Consider the following 16,958-nt stretch of genomic DNA (forward strand, 5'->3'; position numbering starts at 1 on the left):
AGAGTTCACTGAGAGAATTTATGCTATAATCCAGTTTGGGATCACTCAACAGGAGCGAACCTAGGATGACTTTAGGCAAACTGTCATTTATTGATATTTTTGTGAAAGAAAAAGGAACATTTTGAGTGCTAATAATGTTTCTGTCTAGCTATTTTGGGTTTTATGGATATTTATTTTAATGTATGCCCAATGTCTGGAATGCCCTTTTATGGCTATACTCAATGATGACATCAGTTCCCCAGTGCAGACCTTAATATCTGTGTTAATCTCTTTGTTTTAGAAACACTATTTACTCAACTAAAACATGTTCTTCTATTAGTTTACATAAACAACAGAGCATCCTTGGATGACATTTCAAAATCATTTGTCCTTGACTAATGACTAATTTGGTTGGGTTTTTCTAATTATCTTGTGGAATCGACTAAGTGGTCTCTGTGTTAGACTGAGAATTCCTACCATGGTTAATTGACGAGTCCTCTGAGAGGGTGGTGGCCAATTGGCTAAGGCAGTCAGACTTGTGATCCAAGGATTGCTGGTTCGATCAACGTCTAGTTCATTACGTTGTGTCCTTGGGCGAGATGCTTTATCTCACTTGCCTCTCTCCACCCAGGGGTTAAATGGGTACCTGTGAGGTAACTTGTCATAGGGCGCAGAATATAACTGATGCCGACTGGAGGGATTGTCTCTGGGACAGGTTATTGTTGATCAGGGGTAATATAACGTCTGTAAAGTGCCTTGAGACCTATCACTGGTGTAAAAGGGCTATATAAATATCAAATATTATTATTATTATTATTACTCTGAGGTTCAAAGGGTCGTTTCTCAAGGATTTAAAGTGGTACAGAAATGCAACGTAGACTGACGACAGCTGTTTCTCTTGTGATGGTCGACCACAGATCAGATAGTCCTCCTTTAATCATATATGCACTTACCTCTGCAATGAATACCACCACCAGAGTATCCAACTTCTCTTCTGTCGAGAGTGACTGGATGATGGACTGTAATGTTTCCATTAAATACGACTCCACAATTCTCTTAATCGTGGGAACTCCAAGAACCACAGATACTACAAAGAAAAGAGAGGAAAAACTAGAAGAATTAAGGAAGGTTTTTGTAATTATTTAGTTTGTTGTTGTTGCTGTTCATGTGTATTTTAAATGTGACTCTCATATGTCACTGAGATGAGTCAATTCAGAATAAACAAACAAACAATAAAACAGAGGACAAAAGAACCCAAAATATGGCTAATTAATGACAAACTGAAATCAATGAACTATTTAGGTTGCATATAGGGCCAAAGCCCTAATTCATGTGTTGTGGGTGGGACAGCATTTGACAGACTTAACACTACATGCCTTAACTTTTCAATAGAGACTATATTTTACAAACATTTCTCACATCTCATCAGCAAGTAGAGAAAAAGCAGATCTTTTCACCATATGATATTACAACACAATTATGGCAAAAACTGAGATCTGCTGCCGTCAAAGCATATTTAAAGGATTTTCTAGTGGCAGACACGTGACAATTAAATGGAAGTTAATAATGGGATATTCTAGTGGCAGACAATGTCACAATTAAATGGCAGGGTAGGCACGGTAACGAGAGTGCTGAGGTTGTGGGGAGACAGGTAAGCGAGGAGTGAAGTAAATAATGGGATATTCTTGTGGCAGACAATGTCACAATTAAATGGCACGGTAGGCACGGTAACGAGAGTGCTGAGGTTGTGGGGAGACAGGTAAGCGAGGAGTGAAGTAAATAATGGGATAATCTAGCGGCAGACAATGTCACAAATTAAATGGCACGGTAGGCACGGTTACGAGAGTGCTAAGGTTGTGGGGAGACAGGTAAGCGAGGAGTGAAGTAAATAATGGGATAATCTAGTGGCAGACAATGTCACAAATTAAATGGTACGGTAGGCACGGTAACGAGAGTGCTGAGGTTGTGGGGAGACAAGAAAGCGAAGTTAATAATGGGTTATTCTAGTGGTAGACAATGTCACAATTAAATGGAAAAGCAAAATAGTCCACACTATCAGTTGAAAATTCCATCTCAATATATTGTTCCTATATCAAGGTTTGGTTATTTTGAATGGAACTTATTTTGACTGGAAAACCCTTTGATTCTTCCCAGGAGTATATTACGACAGGTTGGTCGGTGATGACATTGTGTCAATTTGTTCTTCAAAAGCTGTACTGGTCTATCTTCTTGGTGACTTTTCCTTGGAAACTGATAGATTAGGAATGTTTGCTAAGCTTCGGAGGTTCTCTATAATTAAAATGTCATTAAAACACAACTGTTTCATTGAAATTTAATTTTCATCTTTGAATAAGTGAGTTACATCATATAGACAAAAACAAATTCTTTTCAACTTTATTGCTGTGATGACATTATTAACCCTGCCGGCCCTTGCCAGTATTATGCATTCACAAAATATCACCAGTTTTGAAAAAATTAATAACTTGGCCATAGAAAATGCTATGAGGATGTGTTCTGTGACCTGAAGATGCAAGATCATCTCCAAGCACCCGGAATATCAGTTTAACGTACCCCTAAGTAAATATACACATATGCACACAGCAGTCCAATATACACAAATATATTGCAAATGAGAGAAACAAACATATCTATATAGTTTGTAATCTAAATGGAAGTGTCAAATCTAACATCCCCTGGGGGCCATATAACAGCAAAGTTAATTGCAAGTCAAGATTATTTGAGGAAACTATATAATCCTTTCTTTTTTAGTAATTTTTTTTTTTTTTTAATGGATCTGTCATTGTTGGTCTCTCATGGCTGCTGGCCTTGGGGGTACAAGTGATACAAACGATACTTTAACCTGCAGTAGCAGCCAGCTTTTAACTGTGTAACACACATGGCTTAAAGGGAGTGAAGTCTCGCGCACAAAGAAACGTCTGATGCCGGTAATTCTGACCAAGTTTCGAATGAAGTGTAACAGAAGTGTTAGACACCACCATCGATCCCAGAAAATACACACACAGCTTGCTACCGTCGGTAATTAGACACTAATGTGCAGTCAATACATGCAGCTACGGTCAATACCCACAACACAGTGTGCAAAGCAGCGATGGACATCTCAGATCCAGATAAAAGATAACAAGGTATCACGTTTCATTACTGTCTGCATTTTGTAGCGACAAGAAAAAACTTCACTTGCAACCAACGGAAAGTTAACTTTTTCAGAGGGCGGCACGTGATTTGGGGCGAGTCTTCAATGCCTTTCAAGCTCAGCTCTATGCGGGTCCAGATGTTTCAAAGTGTCCGCCAGTAGACTTAGAGCAGAATGTTGAGATTGTTCCTGATGAACCTTGCAATGCTGTTCTTTATTTAACTTCCTTTACAAAGTAGCTAGGTCGTGTGATTGTCTCATCAAGTTTCAAAAGATCCAAAACTCGTTTTGAAATTGTCCTAAATTGTTTTCTTACATGTCATAAATTATACTAAATAGACAATGACTTGCTGATGATTTTTGAATCTATTTCATTTACTATTGGGAGCTCATCAACATCTACTCCGTGACATATTCTATCAGGTTATCTCTGTTGGATCCAGCGTTCCAGTGTTATAGCATCACAATGGAAGTGGGTAGTAGGGGAAGGGTGAGGGGAACAGGGAAGGGCACAATAATGTTGTGATTACTTTTTGAGGAAGGGGGAATGTGGAGAGAAATACATTGACTGTCACCACTGACTGGAGGAGGCCCCACTTCCTTCCCCGGGGTTGGGGGAAGAGAGAAATGGGTCAGTAGAAAAAGTTTTGTTGCATAGGAAGATCAGTTCACATTTTCCTTTCACTTTTGTCAAGGAAATGTGATCATGCAAGAATGTACCATAGTTTTATTTGTTCCTCCACTTTTTTCCTGCTGACAAATGTTTTCCATAATTATTGATCTTTAGTTTGTCAAAATATGAAGGGATGTAAGGGAAGAAGGTTTTGTGTTTGAAATATTGCAGACGGGCTTTCTGAATTTCTGACCGACATAAATTGTTGAAATATGTTAGGGTTTTGTGCGTATAACTGGCTATTACTAAAGAAAGCATCTTTATATGTATATATATATATATGTATATATTATGTTTATATCAAAAATTCTCCAACTTTTTACGTCTCCTTTCCTATCCCTCTAAAGAAAGATATTGAGATAAGTACCTTTTGATGCTTAATGAAACCGAAACAAAATGGCACTAGACAAGCTAGATGAAATTCTTCATCAAGTTTTTGTTTGTGTTTTTGAGCAAATTAGATTCTAAGAGTGTAACCTTATAGTACCTGAAGTGAGAACTGTGAATAGTGTACTGGAGACAATCAATCCCCCAACAAATTGAAAAAAGTCTTGACAAGATCAACATCACTGTAATTTAAAGCTTAAAAAGTTGGATTTATTTTCTAACGACTTGGATTTCACATAACTTTAATTTGAGTTTTCATGACATTGTCCAACTCTAAATGCTGAACATTTCCAAAAGGAAGAAAAACCACAATTTTCAAATGTAAAGGTCGGTTTAAAATTGAATTTTCAGCAAGCGAGTTAATCAACCTGTTCGAAGAAGCCGTCTCTTCTATGGGAGCTCTCGGAGTAAAGATGATGAAAATCCCTGGAGATATCTCCAAACTATCGTCAAATGACGTCTAATTTCAACCCAAGCAGAACTTTGTGGCACTCTGCAGGCAAGATTAAACTCATTCACTATTGATTTGAGGGTTCAACACTTTTAATTACTGAGAGGGAACAAACACACTCCGAATTTGACCCGTGGAAACTAACGGCGTACCTGACCATACATGCTACGGGCCAATCCCATTTACAACAGGAAGATCTAAAGCAGCAATGGAAACGAATAAACAGATGTGCAGGCACATTATGTCTCTCAAAATAGGGTTAACAAGAAATTGAGAAATGAGTTCTCTCTCGTACAAGGATTACCAATTACCACAAGCTTCCGAATAACCTAAACCACCACTGAGGCCTACACTGACAGCAGAATGTCTGTAAACACGAGAAGAGCTAGCCCAGAGTGCTGGCTAAAGTAATAACATACAGCTCGTAGAAACATAGAACACCAAAAGCAAAAACATGTCTATCTCGTCAGTATTGATAGAGTAACTTGATGGAGAGGAAATTCCAGATCTTCGTTCTCATACTATGAGACGGTCATACACTTTACGGTGAACAAGAACATCCCCTTCCCCATTGTCTTGACTTCCCCGCCCATCACACTCAGGCAACAATTTAACAGCCATTATAAAGAGAGAAATTAGCAAAGACTTAACGATCCTCTTTGTTTCTTTAACATGTGATAATATAGCTACCTATCATGAACAATCTACTTGGACACACGTCTGACCCTCTCCCTCACCTCCTCCCCCCTCCCATCCTTTCCCACACCAACCCACCTTTATTTGTGCATAATAGAGCCACCCTAATACTCAAGAGTGCACTTCCCGACTAGATTCAGTCATTTTAAGCTCATGTGTTATTAGTAGGGGTGATACATTAATGTAATCAGCAGGTAATTAGCCTTGCCCTTAAAAGGTGTTTCAACAAAACATCTAAAGCACAGAGTTATAAATCGAGTCCACTCGTATTTATTTATAACCTAGAACTGTATAGTTTTCTGTTCCTTTGGAAAAATTTATTGATGAGTTTTTGGGTTGCAATCTAAGATGAAAATGACTTTAACAATTACAACTTTGCATGAATGAATACATGAATAGAGAAATTGCCTTGAATTGGCTGCAAATGTCGTTACAACAGCCAACAGAAATACAAGCCTCCAGCAATCAATCTTTGCCAAGATGAGCTTAATGTATCCCCCATTGAGATCATTTTCTACATCATATGGTATACAATTTAAATCTGATAGCATATTGTATACAGATGATGTTTGGTTAAGGTCACTGATGTTTCTGGCGACAGCACAAAGAATGGTATTTAATCAAAACTTGTTTTCTTGTTAAAATATCAAAATTTATACAAATTTAATGTGTACAGAGGGCATAGACTTCTCAGGGAAATGACTGCGTTTCTTAAAGGTATAATGATTGTTGATTTACTAATGAAAGGTAATAATTGTTATACATGTGTATTTATAGTATTATATTCAAAGAGGATTTGGGCTGCAATGAAAGGTTACGTGGATCAAATCAAATTCATTTAGTATTCTCTTTATTCAAACTTTCCTTTGTTAAACAAATCTAGGAGGAGTCGTATCTTGATCGGATTACCTCTGAGTCATTCTCTGGAGGCAATTATAGGGAAACCTATCAACCAAACACGAAAAGTGCCTTTATTTACGTTAATTTTGTTGCTTTGAGAGTTTTGCAATAATAATTATATTATATTAATATTAAAATAATTAATACAAAACATACTGTAGTTGCTGTCAATTGACAGCATCCTTAAACCTTCTTCTACCAGAATCAGGTTTTTTTTTTTTTGGGCAATGTTCTTGAAATTGTGTCTAAACGGTAATTGGAGTCTAAAATGACAACGTGGCTGCTATTTTTGGCAACGACTATGCATACCGCTCTGAGCTGCATTTCTGTGACACAAACCCATTCGTTTAATAAACTCTCCAGATAACACAGTCAAACTTCAGAAATTGACTTGAAACCTTTACCACAACTTCCACGGTCTACCAACATTTTCTAATTTTAATCCCGACATTAATCATCTTTTCTCCTCCTAATATTACCTAACTAGTTTTCTTACTCTCAAAAGACAAAAAAAAAAAGACAGTAAGATTCATTTCCCAAACAGGAAAAGATGTTAATTTTTCATAACACCACAGGCGACACAGAAGAAGATGCCATTTTACGACTCGTATTAGGCACTTGTTTACCATATTTCAGTCAGAATTATGACAGGCAACAGAATTCATCAAGCCTGCTGTAATTGCCTTGTTCGCATCTCTGAGGGAGGACATAGGCCCCCACCTCATCCAACCAGTCACGGCTCACGCCAACAGGAGATAGCTTGCAATATTTATGCCTGCAATTGATCACTGCGGCTGGAAATGTTTACGATTCTTGTCAAGATCACGTACATGCAGTGACATCATCATGTGTGTGGAAGTTAACGTCGCGAAGATTTACTTGCGATTAAAAACATTTGGAATCCTGAGAAATGCATTCAAGAATAAGAGACAATGGTTGATAATAAAAATATAATAAAATCAAAAAAATTGATGCTGGTGAGGTTTACAGCACTCTATTTCATATATTTAGGGGTGCGTGAAAACTTAAAAATTTATGTGATAGAATATTAATTACAAATAAAAAGAGAAACATCAAAAACTTTGTCATGATATTGAAAGTTGGGAAAAGGAATGGTTAAGTGTTGGGATGAGGCAAGGCCTTTGTTTCAAGCAAGGTACTATGAGAGAATAAGCTTTGTTTCGAGGAAGGTACCATGAGAGAGTAAGCTTTGCTTCAAGCAAGGTACCATGAGAGAGTAAGCTTTGCTTCAAGCAAGGTACCATGAGAGAGAAAGCTTAGTTTCAAGCAAGGTACCATGAGAGAGTAAGCTGTGTTTCAAGCAAGGTACCATGAGAGAGAAAGCTTTGTTTCAAGCAAGGTACCATGAGAGAGTAAGCTTAGTTTCAAGCAAGGTACCATGAGAGAGTAAGCTGTGTTTCAAGCAAGGTACCATGAGAGAGTAAGCTTAGTTTCAAGCAAGGTACCATGAGAGAGTAAGCTGTGTTTCAAGCAAGGTACCATGAGAGAGTAAGCTTAGTTTCAAGCAAGGTACCATGAGAGAGAAAGCTTTGTTTCAAGCAAGGTACCATGAGAGAGTTAGCTTTGTTTCAAGCAAGGTACCATGAGAGAGTAAGCTTTGCTTCATGCAAGGTACCATGAGACAGTAAGCTTAGTTTCAAGCAAGGTACCATGGGAGAGTAAGCTTTGCTTCAAGCAAGGTACCATGAGAGAGTAAGCTTTGTTTCAAGCAAGGTACCATGAGAGAGTAAGCTTTGCTTCAAGCAAGGTAACATGAGAGAGTAAGCTTAGTTTCAAGCAAGGTACCATGAGAGAGTAAGCTGTGTTTCAAGCAAGGTACCATGAGAGAGTAAGCTTTGCTTCAAGCAAGGTACCATGAGAGAGAAAGCTTAGTTTCAAGCAAGGTACCATGAGAGAGTAAGCTTAGTTTCAAGCAAGGTACCATGAGAGAGTAAGCTTAGTTTCAAGCAAGGTACCATGAGAGAGTAAGCTTAGTTTCAAGCAAGGTACCATGAGAGAGTAAGCTTTGCTTCAAGCAAGGTACCATGAGAGAGTAAGCTTAGTTTCAAGCAAGGTACCATGAGAGAGTAAGCTTAGTTTCAAGCAAGGTACTGTACCATGAGAGAGTAAGCTGTGTTTCAAGCAAGGTACCATGAGAGAGTAAGCTTTGCTTCAAGCAAGGTACCATGAGAGAGAAAGCTTAGTTTCAAGCAAGGTACCATGAGAGAGTAAGCTTAGTTTCAAGCAAGGTACCATGAGAGAGTAAGCTTAGTTTCAAGCAAGGTACCATGAGAGAGTAAGCTTAGTTTCAAGCAAGGTACCATGAGAGAGTAAGCTTTGCTTCAAGCAAGGTACCATGAGAGAGTAAGCTTAGTTTCAAGCAAGGTACCATGAGAGAGTAAGCTGTGTTTCAAGCAAGGTACCATGAGAGAGTAAGCTTAGTTTCAAGCAAGGTACCATGAGAGAGAAAGCTTTGTTTCAAGCAAGGTACCATGAGAGAGTTAGCTTTGTTTCAAGCAAGGTAACATGAGAGAGTAATGGGTTCTTAGCGAAAAGTGTCAGTGTTAGAATATTAATTATAAATAAAAAGAGAAACATCAAAAACTTTGTCATGATATTGAAAGTTGGGAAAAGGAATGGTTAAGTGTTGGGATGAGGCAAGGCCTTTGTTTCAAGCAAGCAACTATGAGAGAATAAGCTTTGTTTCGAGGAAGGTACCATGAGAGAGTAAGCTTTGCTTCAAGCAAGGTACCATGAGAGAGTAAGCTTTGCTTCAAGCAAGGTACCATGAGAGAGTAAGCTTAGTTTCAAGCAAGGTACCATGAGAGAGTAAGCTGTGTTTCAAGCAAGGTACCATGAGAGAGTAAGCTTAGTTTCAAGCAAGGTACCATGAGAGAGAAAGCTTTGTTTCAAGCAAGGTACCATGAGAGAGTTAGCTTTGTTTCAAGCAAGGTAACATGAGAGAGTAATAGGTTCTTATTGAAAAGTGTCAGGTAGGGCCTAATTAGGAGGGTAGGATGTAAGGAATATATATGGAATTAAAAAATTGGGGTCAACAAGATCTGTTTTCCTTCATTTTTGTTTGGTTAAAACAACATGATGCAGGTCAAGGTCACAGTGGAGTTATTATACTTATGCATTCCATTGTAAACCTATACACCTGATGAGTGTTACCTTATGGCCTAAATAATAGTCCTTTACAGTATTACTACCATGTACAGACAGTAACTACTACCAGTTAGACTAGCTGCAACAATGTTTATCATGATGAGAATTGATATTATTTCCTGTTCCCAGAGAATGAGCTTCAACGAATGACCTGTGGGGACACGATCATTTGACGATCTCAACAAACCTTTTGGAGTTTAATCTTTAAAAGTTTGAGCTATTTTTATCAGGGTACTTTCATCAGGTTTATCTTGGCTTCTACTATTAAACAGTGGAGAAATAGTAGCACCCCACTGCTGCTACATAGAATCCAACCAATCAGCTTGAAGGGACCAGGTCACATGAGGGGGTCACATGCAGGTGACAAAGGCATTACATAGGGGTGACGGCCCTTATTCATTGCAGAACTAGCGGTAACTTTATTACAGGAACTATATAAGCTGAGAGTGAAAACAATGTTCAACCGATCAGACATGACCTAAAATGGTTTTAGGGGAAGTAGAGAGCTCAATAAAAGGGCTGAGACGGGAAAGAGAGGATCGCATTAATTGCTTTGATTCCAGTTGATACGCACACATCCATGTTAAACTGATATCAACATTTTAAGTCTTTGACATACTTGAGAAGGACCGAGTGCTAAAAACAACCTCAAGCCCAAAATAATTATAACCTCCATAGCAACAGTCAGCCAGCCGTGGGGAAAGTACAACCATAGGGTTGCAACACTTGGTAGTTCTGTCTTAAAGTGACAGTCTGTATACTGGTGAATTTACTGAGCCAATCATTAAATTTTACGTTTTTTTTACTTTTTATTTTACGTGATACCAAGGTGGCAATTATCAAGAACCTGCCATGTAAGCAGGCTTTATACCCAATGTGCCATCCGGTACACACCATGTAAAGCTATATAGTTAAGTATGGAGAAAATGCAGTGAAGGAACACTAATATTCATGTTTGCACGATATCTACTCTAACACACACACACACTCAGTCGTCCTTTAAGGAGGTAGTAACAGCCACTTCCTGGCTCAAATCCCTGAGATTTCCTGATCCACTTCACCTTATAAACTCCAAGTGATAAGACAAAAGTATTAAATTGTATATACAATAATACTATATATATATATATATATATATCATGATCTCTATTCTTTGTGAAAATTCCATCTGTCCATTGTTACTTTCACACAGTTAAAAACCAACTGTCTGCAATTGAATCTGCAGTAGTAACTACTGAAGAAGCTTCTTATCCTCCTCCCCCCTCCCCTTCCCACTTTCCCACTCTCCTTTTAGCTACCACATCTAGAGATTACCAATAATTTAGGTGGGATCTTATGAACCCATTATATCTTCATCTCTACTCCCTCAGTCTCAAGTCCTAAAAATACTCAATAACATTAAAAACTTTTCCCAAACTGTTTCACAATGTCCCCTTCCTCGCACCATTTCTTAACCATAGCTGCCAGGCATGAGTCTGTTTTAATGATACTGTATATCCATGCTGTGCTAGCTTGGCTTAACAGCTCTATTAGGAATCAATAAGCGTCTAATGTGCATTCTGTTACAGATCGCTATAATGTTACTGACATAGGCAGACTTTTAAAACACAACAAACAAGGAAATATAAATCACTTGTGCAATCTTTCTATTTACCATAAAGCCTCAAATTACCAAACAGCTTACTATGTGAGGACTTGCCAAGTGCAAAGTGGCATTTACAGAGGTGGAATGGGGGGGTGTCTGGAGTAAGCAGGATGTTTATCTTGCTAAACCAGTGTTGAAATAGTGGAGTTTGTTCTTTCCCTACACCTGTAGTCACATATTAGACATTGGCTTTTATCACTGAGTTAAAGAAAGGATGTCTAACACTTCTGTACAAGTGAGATTTAGAAGAACCAATTATCAAATCAGGACAAAGTCAAACATTGTTTGATGGTACATACAGTATACTGCTCTATGCTATATATGTGACTTTAATATTGTGGTACATCAACTGATTTATTGACAGTTGCATCTGCGGCATTCTGCACTCTGGGTTAACCTTATATGGCTCAGTTCTGTTTAGTTCTTAAATTTTAGATTAATCAGTCAGTACACAAAATACATACATGTGTTAACTCTTAAACAGAACATTTCCCACATATTTGAGTTTGTTCCGATTTTAGTGGATGATACTGGAAGAAACAGGTTTCCTTCCTACTTGGAAGAAATTTGCTTGAACCCTGTGAGTATCAAATCTTCAGTGACTACTGTTCAGTGACTACAATGCATGCCAACATGGAAACTGGTAAAATGTGTCAGGGAATGATTTATCCAGTACTGTGTTGCAAAAATGCTATGTAAAACTGGCACAATGCCAATTAAATGTTTAACAGCAATCTGTAACGTAAATATGACCTGAATGTACTCAAACAGTCACTCCTTGCTTTGTATGAACTCTCAAAGAAAAGTTCATGAAGTTATTTGACTTAAAAAAAAGAAAAAAAATCTAGCACAAGTATACTACACTGAAAGGTATAAAACTAACCCACTATACATTTTTGATAACACCTTGATAAATGTTTTTGATTTAATTAAAACAATCTTAATTATGCTAGCACTCACTTCCTTCAATGGTTATACACATCTCCTCTTGCTTGCTGATGGAATTTATATCCAAAACAAAATTCAAAATGCCGTCAGTACTAGGCATGGATGCTTCTTGAGGCAAACAGAGTATTAATATTTCCATGATGTTTATGGGTAATCATTAGTTAATGGGATTGTATACCAGGACAAGTATTTCTCAGAGACGAGCATTTTATTGTGTGTCAAGTCAGCTTGATCATCATCATGCATGGTTCAGTAAACCATCTTACATGCAGAGCTGCAAATGTAATTTAACACATATATCTAGTATAAATCAGGTTAACCAGCAGAGAAAAGCCAGGACGTAAGACAAGGTATGGAGGGCTTCCATGTATTTACACTTGAAGGCTTCGTTATGTATTGAAATTGCCACAATCTGAAGGTAACATACTTCAATTTTCCCCAAAGACAAGATCAAAAGGTCCTTGAAAAACTATAATTTATTGAATACTTTAGCCAGGTGGTCTGTTACTTTTACCCAGGGCCCGGGACTGAGCCTCTGCCCCACTCTTCCGAATTGATGCTCAGGGTATATGAAAGCTACTGATGCTTGAGTTATGGTATTAATGTCAGAAAACCTGGAAAACTAAGATAAATTTTCTGACATCTGGAAAAAATCCTGCGACTCACATGTATTTGTTTTTTTTTTGCAGCTCACTTTTGGGTCGGGCCCCATGGTTTGTTGTCTCAATTAGCACACCACAAGTCCAACGAGAACAGTACAATTAGGCAAATAAAGGTTTGCAAATAAATATATATAGATATGTAGATAAAATCAATTGTGTGAGACAATGGTTTATGTATAGTTCAGGGGCGTCGGAGCCGGTAACCAATATTCACGACGCAAAAAAAAAGGAAAAAAAAGAAAAGAAAAAAAAGAGTAGGACTAAGAAAAAAAAATGGCAAAAAATAAAGAACCAAAATGAAACATACTTCAAAAATGTGTTTCAGAAGATTAATCGGGTACAAAAACAGACAAGGGAGAACACACAGAAGTCTTGTTTCAAAATTTTCTCCATTACGCTACGCGCCAACCATGGTGGTGCGTAGCGTAGTTTGACCTACCAAACGTCCCCCCCGATAACTATGAATGATAGATGGCCACAATCTGATCTGCCGTACCAATCCCAAATAGCTTCCGATGCCCCTGATGTTGTATACCAAGTATGAACCAAGATCTACTTTTTCATTTTTTTTTAGGTTACTAGCCAATATCACATACACACATATATACACACACACACGAAAAAGTAACGTTACGCTACTCAAAAACGAACACATGGGCATGGGTCGCACACTAAAAACAGCCCCAAAACTACCTCCCTTTAGAAGAAAAGGATACTTATCAGGCTGTAAACGACTGTAAAACGTTCTGAAATCCCATAGGATGTAAAGAAGGTAAAAATCTAATGTATTCCGGGCAATTTCTGTAAGATTTTAATCCACTACGATAACGTATGTGTAAACACTTTGGATGGTAGAATGAGAAGGAAGGGCAACGACTGGGGGAGCCGGTCGTTGAGGGTGCACAGTGTTAAAAGATTACCAGGGCATACTAGACACGGTAGAATGAGGTGCTAATGTTGTGAGGAGACAGGTAAGCGAGGAACGAAGTAAATACAATCACACGCCATCACCATTGCATTAATTTCCTCTGCCTCTGGCAACGAATCAAAAACGTTTACCAACATTATCAAACAATGTATCAGATACCACACTCTCATGAAGAACAACTTCCAACGAAGCATTTCCACCTTTCAGCTATCGTCTGGGATCTGTTTCTATTGATTTAATGATCAATATTTGTAGGAAATTAATAAGTTTCTGCCTCCATTTTATTAATCAAAGATGATAATAATAATAATAATAATAATAACAACAATAATAATAACAATAACAATAACAATAATAATCATTTTAAAGTTAAATATGTAATAAACTTTACAAGAAAGGAGAAAGTGTCCAGTCCAGGTCTTCCTCAAGCTTTTGTTAGTTCTGTAAGAAGATGATTCTATGAACCAGTCCACATTATAGCCAAAAATAACAGGACAGTTTATACATCCTGTTTGAAGAGGACTAAGTACCTCATTAACATAGAATCATACAATAATATTGTAGCATCATCCACAATAATATTGTTGCATATTGTATTACATGGTACAATGATATTTTATGACAACAATTATAGTTTTGTTTAATATTACAGTACAACAGTATTGTATACTAGCAAGTGAATCGGTTGAAGGACTAACTAAATGAAAATTCAAATGAATGAATAAATGAAAATTGAAATCCCACTGTGCATAGAAAGATATATATGTGTAGGAAGTAGTAAGCAAAAGTGGTGATACTTTAAAAATGTGCTTTTTTCTATTGTTGAAATAAATATTTGTCCCAATCAATTTTCCATTATTCATCAACTTATACAACTTTAAACATTAAACAAATTTTGAAATATGCCCAATGAGATTTATCACTGTTTTACATGTCACAAATATTTGATATGTTGGGGAAGGAAACTTTTTAGAAACATAAAAAGGGATTTACTAATTAATACTTGGTACATGTATAATGATCAGCTTTGGAAGTATATCTAGCACGGTACAGTAGGTATCTTTTGTCAATAGCAGATTAAATAATGTCAGGAAAGGGATATATTTAGAAACATAAGAAAAGGATTTACTAATTACTTGTTAGATGTATAATGATCAGCTTGGTAAATATATCTAGCACGGTACGGTAGGTATCTTTTGTCAATAGCAGATTTAATAAACCCATGATGACTTTTTTCTCAGAACAACATTAACTACTTCCAACGACCATTCACAAGGTCGTATCGTCTGCACATGTTGTAAAACGATAAAGGCGTTGTCATGATGGAGTGAATCAGATAGTCAGCTACAGACTTTGCATTCATCATCGTAAAATTCTTCGGTTTCAATCTGGTGAAGTCTCTCAATTTTATAGTCAGCCACATGACATTGTGAAATGACACATTTAATGATAGCCAAGTACTGTTTTCATATTTTCAATTTTCTTTTATTTATTAAAATTGTGTCTTGAATGAGATATTCTGTTGTTAAAGTGGAGTGCAGTAAGTTCTCAGCTTTGTGTCGTTAAGATCAGGATCAATCAAAAACAAACTAGATGTTAGATGAAGACTGACCAAGAAATTTGATATTAAACCAAAATAGAGATCAAAGGACAATTTTTTGTACCGGTTCAAATTCCCATAATAGCTAAAGATGTTTTTGCTCTTTCAAAAAGATGGAAAAAACAAAAAAGAGTGAAAGACAGGCCTCGACAAATACGGTCGCCAACTCGCCAATGGCGACTAGAATATTGCGACTGGCGAGCAAAAAATGCATCACGATCGACATTTTGGCGAGTGGCTTATTCGCTCACTGCCTATTTACGTTAGGCTTACTATTAACATGTGAGCCAATCAAGAAAGGCCTATGGCCTAATGTAACATACCACAGTAGTATTATGAAGTGCACTGTTACAACACGGAGATTTTCAGATGCGGGGGACTTTTTGCGAAGTGTAGTGATACGAACTGAACTTTCATGGGAACTCAAACATGACATCATAATTTTACCGAAATAACATTTCATATCTCGAAATGAACAAGAGGAAGTTTATTGGATTAGTTGTTTGTCATAAAACATTAATAATTCTCGAGACCTGACCAATGAAAGCAGTAAGTCTGACACTCAGTAATCGATCGACAATAATAAAAATTGTCAGTACCAAGCATTAATTTGTTAACGAAACTAACATATACACTGAAACAGTAGTCTGATGTCATGTCCAGTGAAAGTTACAGATGGTCAGCCATGTCATTGTTTATTTGTGGTCACTTTTTACAAAGCAGGTCCTAAACTATGCTTAAAATGTTTTACCGTTTCATTTTTTCATATGTATCATGTTTTAAACACTTTAGACGAACCACAAGTTGAATAGATCGTTTTTGCTGTAAACCAATAACACTATACGGCGATAGCCTAAGTTAGGCCATACTACATATGTTTATATGACACAAACAATTAGTGATAAAAAATGGCGAGTAAATATAACGTTTTGGCGAGTAGAATTTTAGCCTCGGTCGCCAGTTGGCGAGTAGTTTTAAAAATATTTGTCGAGGCCTGGTGAAAGATATATAAAAATTCATTCTCTTTAGGTCAATGTGTATAATCATGCTGGTGTGTGTACAATCACTATGGTGTGTGTACAATCACAATGGTGTGTGTACAATCACAATGGTGTGTGTACAAATCACTATGGTGTGTGTACAATCACTATGGTGTGTGTACAATCACTATGGTGTGTGTACAATCACAATGGTGTGTGTACAATCACAATGGTGTGTGTACAATCACAATGGTGTGTGTACAATCACAATGGTGTGTGTACAATCACTATGGTGTGTGTACAATCACTATGGTGTGTGTACAATCACAATGGTGTGTGTACAATCACAATGGTGTGTGTACAATCACAATGGTGTGTGTACAATCACTATGGTGTGTGTACAATCATAATGGTGTGTGTACAATCACAATGGTGTGTGTACAATCACTATGGTGACTACGGAAGAAAAGAGCGAAATAAATTAATAATAAAAAGTGGATTCAGAGGCTTTGAAAATATCACAATGCAAAGAGAGAGTATGGCTCACTAACTATTCTACGCAACATTAATTTCATTGATATGATGATTTATCACATCTCAGAGGCTGCTATACAAATAATACCAAGTATCAAGCTAACTACAGAATATCAGAAATAGGAAAGAGATGCATTAACCTGGGGTTATCATGCACAACCATTTAGAAAAAGGCCAGTTTTCTAGAAATATTCAGTTTAGCTGGGTCCACCAAAATTGCACCAAGAATTGTTATATTAGACATGTTATACATTTA

General features: G+C 37.2%; 1 protein-coding gene across 2 annotated transcripts in view; it reads right to left on the reverse strand.

Annotated features, from left to right (window-relative positions):
* The window catches only part of LOC139980011 (alpha-1,3-mannosyl-glycoprotein 4-beta-N-acetylglucosaminyltransferase A-like), a 79,328-nt gene that overhangs the window by 27,075 nt on the left and 35,295 nt on the right, over positions 1-16,958 (reverse strand). For both annotated transcript variants that reach the window (XR_011797425.1, XM_071991354.1), the window contains exon 4: positions 933-1,066. Coding sequence is in view for 1 of the 2 variants with exons in the window: in XM_071991354.1 (XP_071847455.1) it covers positions 933-1,066 (134 nt within the window). In the remaining variant the exon portion in view is untranslated. The remainder of the gene's footprint in view (positions 1-932; positions 1,067-16,958) is intronic.

This window comes from Apostichopus japonicus, chromosome 14 (assembly GCF_037975245.1).
Source record: "Apostichopus japonicus isolate 1M-3 chromosome 14, ASM3797524v1, whole genome shotgun sequence".
Taxonomy (NCBI): Eukaryota; Metazoa; Echinodermata; class Holothuroidea; order Aspidochirotida; family Stichopodidae; genus Apostichopus; species Apostichopus japonicus.